At 39.0% G+C, this 13,908-nt stretch overlaps 2 protein-coding genes across 2 annotated transcripts in view; one reads left to right on the top strand and one right to left on the bottom strand.

The window, feature by feature from the left end:
- Positions 1–859, bottom strand: part of spring1 (SREBF pathway regulator in golgi 1) — a 5,679-nt gene extending 4,820 nt beyond the window's left edge. Inside the window, exon 1 of the mRNA XM_017434708.3 lies at positions 137–859. Within this exon, the coding sequence (XP_017290197.1) occupies positions 137–232 (96 nt within the window). The 5' untranslated portion in view covers positions 233–859. The remainder of the gene's footprint in view (positions 1–136) is intronic.
- Positions 860–1,215: 356 nt separating this feature from the next.
- On the top strand, positions 1,216–13,903 carry rnft2 (ring finger protein, transmembrane 2). The gene is made up of 10 exons (XM_017434735.3): positions 1,216–1,716; positions 1,828–1,896; positions 2,266–2,783; positions 2,891–2,967; positions 3,857–3,957; positions 4,290–4,443; positions 8,004–8,153; positions 11,186–11,251; positions 11,387–11,488; positions 12,475–13,903. The coding sequence occupies exons 2-10, from the start codon at positions 1,850–1,852 to the stop codon at positions 12,607–12,609; spliced, it is 1,350 nt and encodes a 449-aa protein (XP_017290224.1). The 5' UTR covers positions 1,216–1,716; positions 1,828–1,849; the 3' UTR covers positions 12,610–13,903.
- The last annotated feature ends 5 nt before the right edge of the window (positions 13,904–13,908 follow it).

Raw genomic sequence — 13,908 nt, 5'->3', positions numbered from 1 at the left:
AGGTGTCTGTACCTGTTCCAGTGTGCAGTGTGAGTGTTTGTACCTGTTCCAGTGTGCAGTGTGAATGTCTGTACCTGTTCCAGTGTGCAGTGTGAGTGTTTGTACCTGTTCCAGTGTGCAGTGTGAGTGTCTGTACCTGTTTCAGTGTACTGGTGAGGAAGTAAATGAGGGACAGTCCGAAGACGACCCCCAGCACCCAGCGCTTCCTCAGTAACCTCCGCAGCACCATCATATCATGGCTCTTGGGATAATGCAGATGACCGTCAAAACATTAAATCTACTCAAGTATTACTTCCCTGACTGTCTTCAGCTCCGTGGAATATAAAGCAGTGTGTGTAACACTGGGGATGATTAACTGCAAACCATTAAAAAAAATAATCCGACTTGGAATCTGCTCGATCTATCAGAGTCCAAAAAAAATGAACTGTCAAAAGCAACGAGCGCAACCAGACAGGTTTTAGCTAACCCATGTTGCGCTTTTAAGGCATCAAAAATTAGTTAAACCTGATGATATCGTTCCAAGTCGCAGTAAATGTATTTATCTTCTGACTAAAGGGGGCGGACATGTAAGCTAACGGGGCTTCATAATAAAAAGCCTGCTTTGTTAGCCTGCTAGCTAGCAGCTGTCGTTAGCCTTCGCCGGACACTGCTGATGAAACAATGCTAACAGACTTTAACGCTGCTGAAAGTCCCCTTTTTGTCTCCACTGGAAAAAAACGATTCTGTGCTATCAACCAGAAGTTATAACAAGCGACAACAGCGCTATTTCCCCGGGAAAACCTGACATGTAGCGTCAACAACAACAACAACACAACGTTCCTACACGGATGTGGTCTGTGCGGAAAGAGTCTATGGCAGGCCGTTGTTACATATAATTAAATCTTTTCCGTTTCCGTTTTCATCTTTACAAATATTTTCTCCTAGTCAAAATTACACTCCCTTTACACTCCTACTGGACACAATTTGAATTTAATGTAATTACTAATAATACAAATATTTGTTTCAAGATCTACACAATTGTGATTGCATTAGTAAAAAAAAAAAAAAAAGTTTAAAGGTACTTATTTCAGTGCCATGAAGACCAGACAAAAACATTTCATGAAGTAGTGAACTTAATCTGCAAAATATTTTTCTCATATTGATGGTTAATGTGTTCTGGAACTGAGAAAAACTGTAAGCACGGTTGTTTCTTTAGCTATAAAAAGAGCCGAAGTGACTGAAAATAGGTCAGATGTTAAAACTTAAACGTTGACTGGTGAACTCTGTCTTTCTGGTGCTCTACTGTCCTGCTTGATCCCTGATACTAAAACTTGACAGGTGTCTTACTCATTCTTTCTCTTGTCTTTTGCATTTAGCAGCAAATTCACGCTTATATTTTTTCACCTAAACATCTTTTTCGAGATTCCCAGCATGTCTCATTCCTCCATATCTGTGGGCCATTCCACAGACATATTATACTAATGTATTATACTAACATATACCTACATACAGCCAGGCTATGGGCCATACTGGGTAGCCGAAATGAATTCTGAATGTCTGCACTTTTATATGGTGAATCGGCTTGCCTTACAACAGATTAGCAAACGCTTCCTCGCTGACGTCATACAGGAAGTCCCTCCAGCGGAGCATCAGAGCATCAATAACAATCAAGCTACCCGTTTTTACGCTCACGATGACAGGAGCTGAAGCTAAGGACAATTCACAGAGCTAACCCAGGTAATGTCGTCACACAGCTGTGCGTCTGATTGTCTGAAACATAAAACACTCAAAGAAGAACAGCTGCAGGTCAGAGGCGGTCCGTCAGAATGATGATGGTTCCTTTTGCAGGGTTGGACCATGTGGTGATGCCATGCAGAGGAGACACAGCAGCAACACGGATGGCATGCCCTCAGAAAGGTCTGCTTTTGCTCACCATCAGTTTCACACACTGACAAACTTCTATTATTAATGGCAAAGCAACTAATCAAACCTGAACAGAGGCTTGAGTGGTGAGGTCACGTCTAGGGTTTGGATGGTTTTCCAAAGGAATAAATTAAATTCAAATCAGTTCTTGAATATGCCACATGCTGACAGTCGAAGCAGAACATATTTCAAGTGTTTTGAAAACGGCAACAACAAGAAACTTTTCATTTACATACAATTTTGTGGAAATTAAACCATCTTACATGATATCAACAACATTTAATTCTGAAAAACAAGAACGGAAGAAAACACAAGTGCTTTTGCAAAACATTCTTTTTTCATCCTGTGTTTGTTCCCGTTCAGGACTCGAAGCCAAACTCTGGGATCAGAGAGCAGCCTGGATGAGGGTGGTGTGTTTGACTGCCTGAAGCCCGACTCGTCCACTTCACCCCAGCAGATCTTCTCAGGCCTGGTGGGGGTCCCCTCCAGCTCCGTCTCGCCAGCTCAGTTCCAGGCAGCCGGCTTAGTCCTGGGCTCCCCGCCTGAAGTTTTTATCCAGATGACCACGTCCTCCAGAGAAGAAGGGGCCACCCATCGAACAGAGGGAGGAGCTTTCCTCCCGCGGCCTCCCCAGCATCACCACCACCATCACCACCACCACTTCCACCACCAGCCCCTGCAGCACCGGACCTCCTCTCTGCTCCAGCAGGCCACCACGGCGGCCGGCTCCGAGAGGCACGGCTCCAGGGAGGAGGCCCAGGATGAGCAGTCCACCCCGGCTCCAGCTTTATCTGAGCTGAAGGCTGTGGTCACGTGGCTGCAGAGGGGCTTTCCTTTCATCCTCATCCTGCTGGCTAAAGTCTGCTTTCAGCACAAACTAGGTAGTCCAACTTGTAGAGGAACAGCACCGCAGACATTTCAAACACTGTTTCCAATCAAGTGTCACTATGGTCTTTCGTAGTGGTGATGTTGCTCCTCTTTCTTGCAGGTATTGCTGTGTGTGTGGGGATGATCAGCACATTCGCCTATGCCAATTCTGCATTCAAGCACCAAGTGTCATTGCGGGTAAAAAAAATAGATACATTTAAATTTCTTGCAGAAATGCAGTGTGAGTGCTGATTGCTAAATAACTGCTGATATTTGTTGAAGAAGCTGAAACTGAATCACTACAGCTGAAACAAGCAGAACAGAACTAAAATGAGAAAAACAGAAGCTAAAAGCTGCAAAACTTTAGACAGTAGCTACATTTAGCAAAACCATAGCTGAAAGCTAAAAGAAGCATAAAAAGATAAAAATAGAGTGAGCGTGCTGAAGCAAAGAGAACGGCGTTTTTGAAGGAACTGACGAGTCTCAAGATTTTTCTATGCAAAAACATTTTGTAAATTAAGTTAAATAATTCAAAAAGTAAGTTTGATGATGATTGGTTAAAATAGCACAAAACAGGAAAAGCAGTTTAAATGCAAACAAGTGTACAGAAGAAACCATAAACAGGAAGACAATAGTGTGAATGCAAAATCAATATTTACACAAATACTTTTAGGTTCTAATTTTTTTACTAAAGTCAGGCTGAGTTGTTTTTTAGTCCTCTAATAAAGTATGGAGCAGATATTATGTGTTTGTTGTTGTTAACAAAACTCAAAAATGTCTCAAAACCAGTCCACCACTGGCAGTGATTTCCAACTTTTTTAAATCTTCTGTTGAGTTGCAGAAAGCTTCTTCTCTCCTGAAATGTCAAGGGTTTCAATTTAATTTCATCAAATGTTTTCAAATTCTACACAACAGGAGCAACTTATCGATACACAGGTGTGACATGCTTAATGCTCATGGAACTGACAGACAGAGTCAAACAAACTGAAATTTTTTTTTTTTTTTTTTTACAGATAGGTTTGAGTTGCAGATAAGTAATAGTTTCTCTTGGATTCCTCAGTGTTTCTTTTTCTGATCACTTTTCCAGGAGGAGCGTTCAGTTTTTGTTGCTCTGTGGATCGTCGTGTTCCTCTCAGGGAACGTTGTGTATATCTACTACACATTTAGTCAGGAGGAGCTACACAACAGGTCGGTCTAACAAATACACCTTTGTCGTAGCTTTGTGTGATTTTGTTTCTTTTTTTTTCCCACACCATCCTGTGTTTTTTCATTTTTTTATATTTGATTTATTCCATGCTTTTTATTTTGTGCAACACATTTTATTTTCCTTCCATTTCCTTTAGGGAGTGTTACAGCTCCTGTCGGTCACGTCCTGTGAGTATTTTATTTGTTTCATTGTTTCTTACTTTATGTTTAACATTTGTCTGTGCCGTTTCTTCCTTTTTTTACCATCCCAAGTAAATACACCCGACGTCCAAATAAGGGGTTCTGTAAATGGATGTTTTTTGTTTTTTTTGTAGCCTGATATTTGGAAAGCCCAACCTGAGCAGCTTTGACTTCTTCGACCTGATCTGGGTGGTGGGAATCACTGACTTTGTTCTTAAATACGTCACCATCGGTCTGAAGTGCTTCATTCTCTTTCTGCCCAAGATTTTCATGGCCTTCAAGTCCAGGGTAAGACACTGAGAGGATGTTTTGACGTGACGGAGATGCCAGAAAGCACAGATTATCATGAACATTAGGATGAGAAAAATGTGACATATATTTTTATTGCAAGTCATATTCAGTATTGTACAATAATATTCCTTTTTGCTCTTAATTTATAGCACAAGAAGCTACATAAAAAACATAAACCTTTTATTTTGAAAGTGCAAGGATTTTTCTCTGTGTGGCATTTTTATTTACACTTCGAATGTAATTACCATTAATGTTTTTGTTGGAAAACTAGTTCATCACTAATCCTGCGTGTATCTGATGGTTCCTCACATTTCAGCTTTTGTCCTGTCAGTCCACATTTTATTTAAGGTTTAGATTGTGTTACATAAAGCTCAAACTCCAAGTTAGAGTTAGTCAGTGACTTGGAGAAAGAAAATTTCCTAAACTATGATGGGAAAATTCCCTGCGTGTAAAAAAAGTGCTAAAGGGTCACAGTGTGAAACTGTTTTATATTCATAAGGTTTTAAACGGCGCTCCTTAGGTGCACTGTGTGCATGTGGGTGTCTGCTTGAGAGCTTTTCAAGGCCTGAGGCTACAGAACCGAGCTGCAACACACACACTGCTTTGATTTTCATACAGGTGCAGTTTTCAGTACTGGTGTGTGTGTGTGTGTGTGTGTGTGTGTGTGTGTGTTTGTCTGCTGAAAGGAGGGGAGAAGAGGATGGTGGTTGTGAAGTATTAGGATTAAATTTTCCACTGATAAACAAACCTGGAGGCATATCCGAACCATGCCAGCAAGCAACTGAGCTCATTTACCCTCAGGGGGGTTGGAGAGGTGAGGTCATCCCTCCGTTGAGCTGGACCATTACCTGCATCCTCCTCTCACGCACAGAGACGGGACACATGCTGAGTTTTAGAAAATCACAAATTGTTTCATCATTTCACGTCCAATCTCTGCAGCTTTTGTACGAGAACCCAGTGAGGTCACATAATTAGTGCTTAAAGTTTTTACTGCAGCCTGTCAGGGACTCACTGAGGATGACTGTAGTCAGCTCCGCTCTGAGGGAAGATGGTTATCTCATCAGACGGAAAACTGTGTTGAGTTCGACTCTTGTGTGTGAATTCTGGAAAACGTTTGTTGCATGAAGTGTTTTTATAGTACAAGTTATGTTCAAGTTTATTTTCATCTGAGACACGGGAGAACAAAATATGTTCCTCAGACCAATAAAATAAACAACCTTGAGGTAAAAAGTTAAATATATAAATCTTTATATAGAAAACAGAATTTGTAGGAAATTCCAGATGGCCATGATTAGTTTTTTTTAATGGCTGATGTTGATTGTTTGAAATCAGATCAGCTATGAAGTGAATTTGCTTTTTAACTTTAGGTCTATAACAGTTTAATATATATGCACATTACAGTCTACAATGTAAACTCTGATTGCCTGTGATTAATTTACACAATTAGACTCACTTATACTCATCTCTTTCAGTTTTTTAAAGGCTCAGTCTAATTAAAGTTTAAAGCACATTTTCTCTCTAAAAGTAACATTTTCAATCTAACTGTCATGGCAGAAAGATCAGCTTGTTGATTTTATTTTTGTCAAATTGTTACAAAATAAATGTAGAGCAGAAAATCTCAGGGATGAGACAGTTGAATGTGTCTCAGATTGTCAGAGGACGCCTTTTTGAACAAAGCTTCTCGGTAAGCTGTAACCTGGCCACCGTTCTCATCATGGATGGAAGGCCGTGTTACTCTGAGAGAAATATGACCTGCTGTCAAAATATGAACGGATTCCATGACATTTCTGTCACCTCTGAGTGAGGAAATCTCTAAAGACTTATCAGTGAATCCTATTTTTCCACTAACTGAGCAAATTAGACTGAAAGATAAAAGTGGAGGTCTTACTGCTTCTCTGGTAAATACGACATTTAATTTAATGCTTAGCAGAAAAGTCTTGTCAACTTCCTTTGACGTCTGCGGATGTTGATAGTAATCCTTGATGCGGGAAACACATTGATGGCATACACACACACACACAAATATATATATATATATATATATATATATATATATATATATGACTTTAATTTGGCTTGGTGTGATGTCATTTATTTAAAAACTGTCCTTAATAATCTGCTCTTCGATCAGTCCAACTACCTCTAATCAGAAAGTCTCATTCTTGGTTTTTACAACAATTTAAATCAACCGCACAATATTTTTCTCATATTGAAAGTTTATGTCCTTAAATAAAAAAAGAAAAAATTAAGCAAAACTTGTGATTTGAACCAAACTACCACGTGCCTTTGTTTACGTACGGAAACAGCTAAAGTGTCTGTGAACAGCTCAAACATTAAACTTGACCAGCCTAATGTAGGTCGGTCATGTGACTCGAGCTTGCATGTTGTTTTTAACTGGATTTAACAGAGTGCTTTGTTTACATTGAGTGCGTACCTGCATTTCAGATTTGTACATCAGTATATCTAAAAACCTACTGCACCATTTCATATAATTCAGGATACCCTTTATTCTTTTTGATGTCATGCATTGCAATGACTACTTTTAATTCTTCACACTTGTTTTTATTTTTTTTATAAGATACAAAATGTAACTTTAGTTCTCCTTCAGTAGAAATAGAATCAGTAGAAACAGGAGCAGATGTGAACGTTCTTGCCTTGGTTGATTAATGAAGGAGATAAAAATGAAGCTGTAACTAATCAAACCATATCTCCCACACACTTTCTCCTTCACATAAATAAATAAATAAAACAAGCAGGAAAGTATTCAAACAGAGCCTGCGGTGGAGCTTACTCAAATCGTCTGGCTTGTGTCCAAACTTTAAATTTGACAGTTTTGGCGTGGGCGTGATGGGCACTGTTGGATGCGAGGCAAAGGGAACAATAAGGGAGATGAATTAGCAGTTAGCAGAGGTCTTTCTGCCCTACCAACCCATGCTGCTTGTGCCTCTTCACCCGCAGTCATCAATCTTTGTCTTCAGCTGTGCATGAAGTCATTATGCAAGCTGGGATGCCACGGGGGCCATCGGGGAATCAAGTTTGCCTTCATTTTACCCGCCTCTGTTTTTAACTGCCCTCAATTCCCTTCACGCTGCAGCAGCGGGGACTGGAGAGCGGTTCTTCTCTGTGATTACGAAGGGGAGGCCCTTCAAAGGACGGTTAGTGGGGCCCCCATAAGGCTGGACTTAATGTGGGCACTGGGGTAGCAGGTGGAAAGAGGCGCTGCCAGTTTCCCAGTTTCAGTGTGGGGAAATTGCCTGTGCTGCTGTGAAGCTGCTGAGGTCTGGACGGCGGCCATGTTTGGGCTGCAGGCGTGCCGTTTTAAGCTTTTAATACCACACTGCGCTTGACTAGATAGAAGAAGGCCCTGAAGCTGCGGAGCTCGATCTGGATTTTACACAGTCCAAAGAAAGAATACATATTGTCTCAAATTTGGTGTATCTTTTTTTTTCATATAGTTGACACTTCTTTTATTGCTTTTTGACAAAAACACATTATCCATACTTGGTTACTGGGGCCTCAGCTACCGTCCGAGCTGTTAAATGTGCTTGTTTGTCCAGGGTAAGTTCTACCTGCTGATTGAGGAGCTGAGCCAGCTGTTTCGGGCTCTCGTGCCCATCCAGTTGTGGTACAAATACATCATGGGAGAGGACCCCTCCAACAGTTATTTCCTGGGAGCCACACTCATCATCATCTATAGCCTCTGCAAGGTATGCAGCTTCTGGGAGCAGAACGTTAAATACACATCAGAATTATTTTTGGGGTTGTAGATTTTGTCTGAAAAGCAAATGACTCACTTTTAGATTTGACTTTATTCTCTACTACCTCTTTAGTCTTGTTTTCTAGCATTTGCAAAAGGTGCAAACCTTTTAAAAATGCTAATATTTCCCTCTGCTTGCACAACAAGCTGACTTGGCCTTGAACCACCGATCAGTGTTATCAGACTGCACACTGTGATAAGACATGCCAGGTTTTTCGTTAATATATTTGGGCTGATCAACTTGTTAGAGGATAGCTGTCAAAGTGTAGTTTCTAGTATTTTTTTTATAGATCCATCTAATAAGAAAGTAAAATAAACTGTTGGTTTTAGTAAAACAAACCTCTACCTGAATGATAAAATAGGACAATCTTGACTGACTTAACAAACAAAACTTCCTCTGAAAATGGTCAGATACAGGAAGAAAACTGAAGATCAGGACCAAAGCAGCAATAAAAGGTTTTCAGAAAACATGAAGTATTACTCAAGGCCACCTTAAAAATGACAAAAAGCCAGTTATAGAGTAATTTTAGTGGCAGCAAATTTAAATACGTCTCCTGCTGCACTTTTTATGTTGCAGGAAGCATCCCTGCTGTAAAAAGGACTCTTCTTTCAGATGGTTGACTTTAAACAACATGGAATTATAAGGATAACTCCAATAAATCCTTCTATACACTAATATTGTAAGTGGATGTCTAAAATAACAATCAGATTATGCTTAAAAAACACAATCAAACCTGATGTTTAATCGAAGGGTGCACTGAATCCACCAACATATTTTGTTTATCTCAGTTCAGACATCATTAGAAAGTCTGTTCGATTGTTGTTTAGGCTGATCTCAGGAGGATTTTTATTCATATAAACAAAAATTAAGGTTATGAATCACCATGAGAATGTGTATAAACAGTCAAAAGTTTAAACAAAGTTTAGTGGTTAAAGTTTCACTTCTGCTTTTTTGTCTCTTTACAATTAAATGTCATTCCTTGTTAACACGTGCACTCTCTTCATATCAGTATGTGTCCCTGGATTTCTACATGTATTTACTTTTAAACCTTTTCATGATATCCAGAAAAATTAGATCATAAACTGCTTTATCTGTAATCAAACACTGATAAAGTTGTCTGACTCTAATCTCAGGGTAAGTCATTTAACTGAAAGCTGGCTGGAAAGGTTTTTTTGCTTTAAGGTGCCAGAAATTCCAACTCATTGGCTGTGCTACAGTTCTCCAGGCACACACATCAACATTTAATAAGTGCTTCCACTCGTCATGCATTAATTAAAATTAAAAATCCGTTGTGCAGTCTTTGCCTAATCCCGCAAACACAAAACCATCACCTCCTTGGAAGAGGTCAGCATCTTGGGAATTTAATCATCTCTCAGCACGCTCCGAAGCCAGAAGCTGCTCAGATATTAAAACACTGATGCGTCACTGTGTTCATTAAAGATAAAAATAAAAAAAGGTGTATAAACTCAGTCTGATATCTGTAGTAGTGAAATGTTTTATCTGCCCATTTAGAGCAAGTTTATGGAAGGAACTCTGTAAAACAAATGTGTATTTTAATTTTAGACATGTTACGTATTACTTTAATATGGATTAGGAAAATGTGGGCCAATGGTAGCGTCAGAAAGCACTTTTAATGGATTGATAGATGGACGCTGCAGGAATAAACAGCGTTTGTTTTGAAATGAGAAGGAACGCTGAAATGAAATGCTCAGAAACCGCTGGAAGGAGAAAGAAAGAAGAAGTTGTGACCATCATTAAGAGGTCAGAGCTCTGTCACTTCGAAAAAAGGAAGTTAATAAAAGAAACAACATTTTTAGCCCCGTGAGTCACTTTTAAATTGACTTTGAAAGGTGACAGAATGGAATTTGAATGTAAGGGTTCCTGGATGATATGAGGATGTTTTTGCCCAATAAATCTATTTATGTTCCGTGTTTTACAGTCTTGTATAATGAGTCAGAGTCCAGCTTTGTGGATATTCAACAATTTCAGTGAACGTAGCTGAATCAGACCATCCTGTGTGTGCAGCAGCTGTGTTTTCCTAAATCAGTCCATATTAGGAGCTTCTCAGGATTAGAATATGCTGATGTGCATCTGTTGTTGAGTCACTGCTGTCATTCTTCTGTTAAAAAACTTTATTTTTTATCTAAATTACAAAAAGAAACTTTAAACTGAGTTATTGGAAATCTGCAGAACAGATAAGCTGTAAGATTTCTGAACCACTTTTTAAGGAAACTGGACGAAGAAATAACCTGAAGGTGGATAATTATATACTGTGTGCATGTGTTCATGTGTCTGTTACTAAAATATCCCATAAACCACCAGACAAATTTTACTGAAGCTTGCATAAGGTTACCTCTGGATGTACGTCTACAACTGAATCAATTTAGGAGTCAACGCAATTCAAGATGGCTGCTAAAGACAGCTGACCTTAAAAACAGAAACATGACTGTTATTTTGCTGGCTGAGTTGCTTACATGAGCAGAGCAGGAGACATCCAGACAAGTTCAAAGAGAATGCAACAGGGTTAATATTTGAACAAGTGATTTGTGTTGCGCTTTGTTACAAAACGCTTCACAAATGGGACTGAATCTGCACATGCTGAATACACCCATGTGCACCTGTAAGCAAACCTCATCCTGATATCAGATCTGGGATCTGGGAGCAAAACTTCAAATAAAGACGGAGTATTCATGGGAAGACTAGCTTACAGGGAAGTGTTTTCAGACGTGCAGGTTTGATGAAACAAGTGTGACCCAGCATTTATCTCCACATCCTGAAGGTTTACTGTATTTATGCACAGTGGCTCATTTGGACATTTCCCTTGGATTTTACACTGAGCACGAGGTCCAGTGAGTTTGATGCAGATGTTTGTGTTCTCACGTCAGTTCATGTGTAATAACATTAAATAGGCAGTGTGCGATTAGTTGTAATTTTCTTTGTGATTAAGACTCTGATTACATTTTGTCCTTTCTGATTTGCAGTCCTTTGACATTTGCGGACGAGTATCTGCTCTCCGGAAGGCCTTGGCCATCCTCTGCAGCTCCCAGGTTAGGTTCTGATCAATAAAATGTCTTTCACACATTCTGTGATACAGTGATACAAACTTTCCCTTGGAATTAAGATTGGTAGAGTTCATCCTTTCAGTTTGGTTCTTTTATTATATATATTTTTGACTCATCTAGAGCTACGGAGTGAGGGCCAGCAGTCAGCAGTGCAGCGAGGCAGGTGACGTCTGTGCCATTTGTCAGGCTGATTTCAAAGAGCCCATAGCTCTGATCTGTCAGGTAAGAATGGTAAAATTGATAAATCAACTGAAAGTGATGCATGGATACTTAAAGACTGGCAATAATAAAGAGAATATATTGTGATAGACTGCCCCCTGTTGATTAAAAAAGCTGCTTAAATGTCAGAGGTTCACCTGAAGGTTCCTGTTAACTCAGTCAATTAAATGTTTTTTTAATCTATCCAGTCATCTGTAAAAATACAAAAGTCAGGTAAATGTTCTAATCTAGAACAAAAAACAAACACTTTTCTTCATGGTTTAGTATAGTTTTACTACTAATGTGTGTGAACATCAGTAAATCTGCTTCTTTTATTACTTACATTAAATAATAGCATAACTAAACTTATTTGAGGCTTTTATTTATTTCTCCTTATTACTATTAGTAACAGAGTACATCAATATTTAGCTCTTCTGTTGTCAAAATGGCTTTGTAATTGTCACATAGTATTTTGATTTAAATATTGAGGAATTATTTCAGCAGGTGTTGTAATTTCATGTGAAAATAAAACAGCTCATTATTCTGCAACAAATATTCACACTGACATTTATTTTTGACCAAAAACAAGCGAGACAAGCCTCAGATTCACTGATCGCATGTGTCATGCTCCAGAAGTGCCAAACTCCAGGCCTGAGGGGCCACCGTCCAGAAGGTTTTAGTTGTTCCCTGCCCCAACACACCTGAGTCCTCACCAGAAGCATGTCTATAAGTCATCCAGGAGCACATCTAAAACCTGCAGGAGAGTGCCCCCCNCCCCCCGAGAAACGGAGCACTTCAGCTTTTCACCCCTTTTCACGTCCAGTATCACTTCCTGCTTTAAGCTGGTGGGTTCAGTTGTATTAAATCTGTAAACCTGACAGAGATCAGCTTCAACAAACAAGTGAATCCTGCTGTAAACTGTCTGGAAGCAACACTCAGTAAAGTCAGTCTGAAATGCGACAGTTGTCACGTTTTAAACTCGGCTGCATGTGCACTGTGTTCGTCTGCAGCACGTGTTCTGCGAGGAGTGCCTGTGTTTGTGGTTCGACCGCGAGAGAACATGTCCGCTCTGCCGCTCGACCGTCATCGAGATCCTGCGGTGCTGGAAGGACGGCACCACCTCAGCTCACTTCCAGATATACTGACACCTGATCAGAGAAATGCTGTGCTATGATGCAAGTTAGACACTAAAGTGGTTAAAATGTCAATCAGGAGGAGAATTAAAGCAGTGGAATACAATCCACGCAGCACCTAAAGGTACTCACTGCAAGATAAAAAGGTGTTCCTGAACTCTATCAAATGGTGCAGCAGTTTGAAAGAGTTTACTCCAATAGTTTTCCAGATACTTTGATATATGATTCTGAAATGCAGGTGTGCACTCAATGTAAACAAAGCACTTTAATATGCATACTTTACTCAACAGATCTGTGTGTAAAAACATACCAGTACTTCAAAATTTGGGAGTTTCTTGATGCCAAATGGCTCTTAGATGTCGCTATAGTTGACCTATTTTCAGCGGTAGTTGTTAGTCGTTCACAAATTTTGCTTACATATTTTAATTTTAACACCTCACCGACCATCATTATGAAAGAAATGTGCAGACTTTCTGTTTATGCTTTGATTTTAGTTATTTATTTTTTGACTGGTCTTCATAACATGCAGTGAGTACCTTTTAATACTTGATTATATAAATTGTCACTAATTGCATATAATTCATGTTTTAGTGCTTTAAAATTATTTTACATTTAATGTTTTTTTTGTACCAGTCACATGAGAACATTTATTTACTGTGGTGATGGTGGTAAAGCTGCACAAGATTCACACTTTTAGTCTGTATGATTTTGTCATGGATATTATTTGTATTTATTTAATTGTACAGTTTATATTTATAATATAATTTTAAATTAGGCCTTTGGCATTTGAATACAATCAGGAATCTGAAAAGGCTGGGATGTTGTTTAAAATGTAAATACAAATAAAATGCAATTGCAAATCTCATAAACCCACATTTGAGTCACAACAGAATGTAGTAAACTAACAAGTATACCATTTTCTAAATAATATTTTGAATTTTATGGCAGCAACACTGGGCAACAAAAGGCATTTTAGAGCAGCTGGACTTCTTAGGAATAAATAAATAAATAAAGAGGATTAACTTTCTAAAAGTCATGAGACAGTTTCAGAATAATGGCCCTCAATGGAAAAATGCAAATCATTCTGTTTGGGTTTACATTTTACACAATGTCTCAACTTTTTCAGAGTTGAGATTGTAAAATGAAACATCTTTCAGTGATTCATTGTCAGTAAAAGTTATTGATTAGTACAGATATTTAGTGCTGTATTTATGCAAGGTGGTAATTTCTCAAATGATAACATTAAACTGTTTTCGATGTAAACTAGCAACATGATCACAGTACGTTAACTGTTGTACAAATAAAAGGGCA

The sequence above is a fragment of the Kryptolebias marmoratus genome, linkage group LG1 (assembly GCF_001649575.2).
Source record: "Kryptolebias marmoratus isolate JLee-2015 linkage group LG1, ASM164957v2, whole genome shotgun sequence".
Lineage (NCBI taxonomy): Eukaryota > Metazoa > Chordata > Actinopteri > Cyprinodontiformes > Rivulidae > Kryptolebias > Kryptolebias marmoratus.
Note: the sequence above shows the minus strand (reverse complement) of the source record. Positions and strands in the feature narration are given on the sequence as shown.

Coding starts and splice junctions, on each gene's coding strand:
- rnft2 (XM_017434735.3), top strand. CDS start 1,850: ATGCAGAGGAGACACAGCAGCAACACGGATGGCATGCCCTCAGAAAG. Junction 2,968..3,856: donor AGCACCAAGTGTCATTGCGG/GTAAAAAAAATA, acceptor TCACTTTTCCAG/GAGGAGCGTTCAGTTTTTGT. Junction 4,444..8,003: donor TCATGGCCTTCAAGTCCAGG/GTAAGACACTGA, acceptor TTGTTTGTCCAG/GGTAAGTTCTACCTGCTGAT.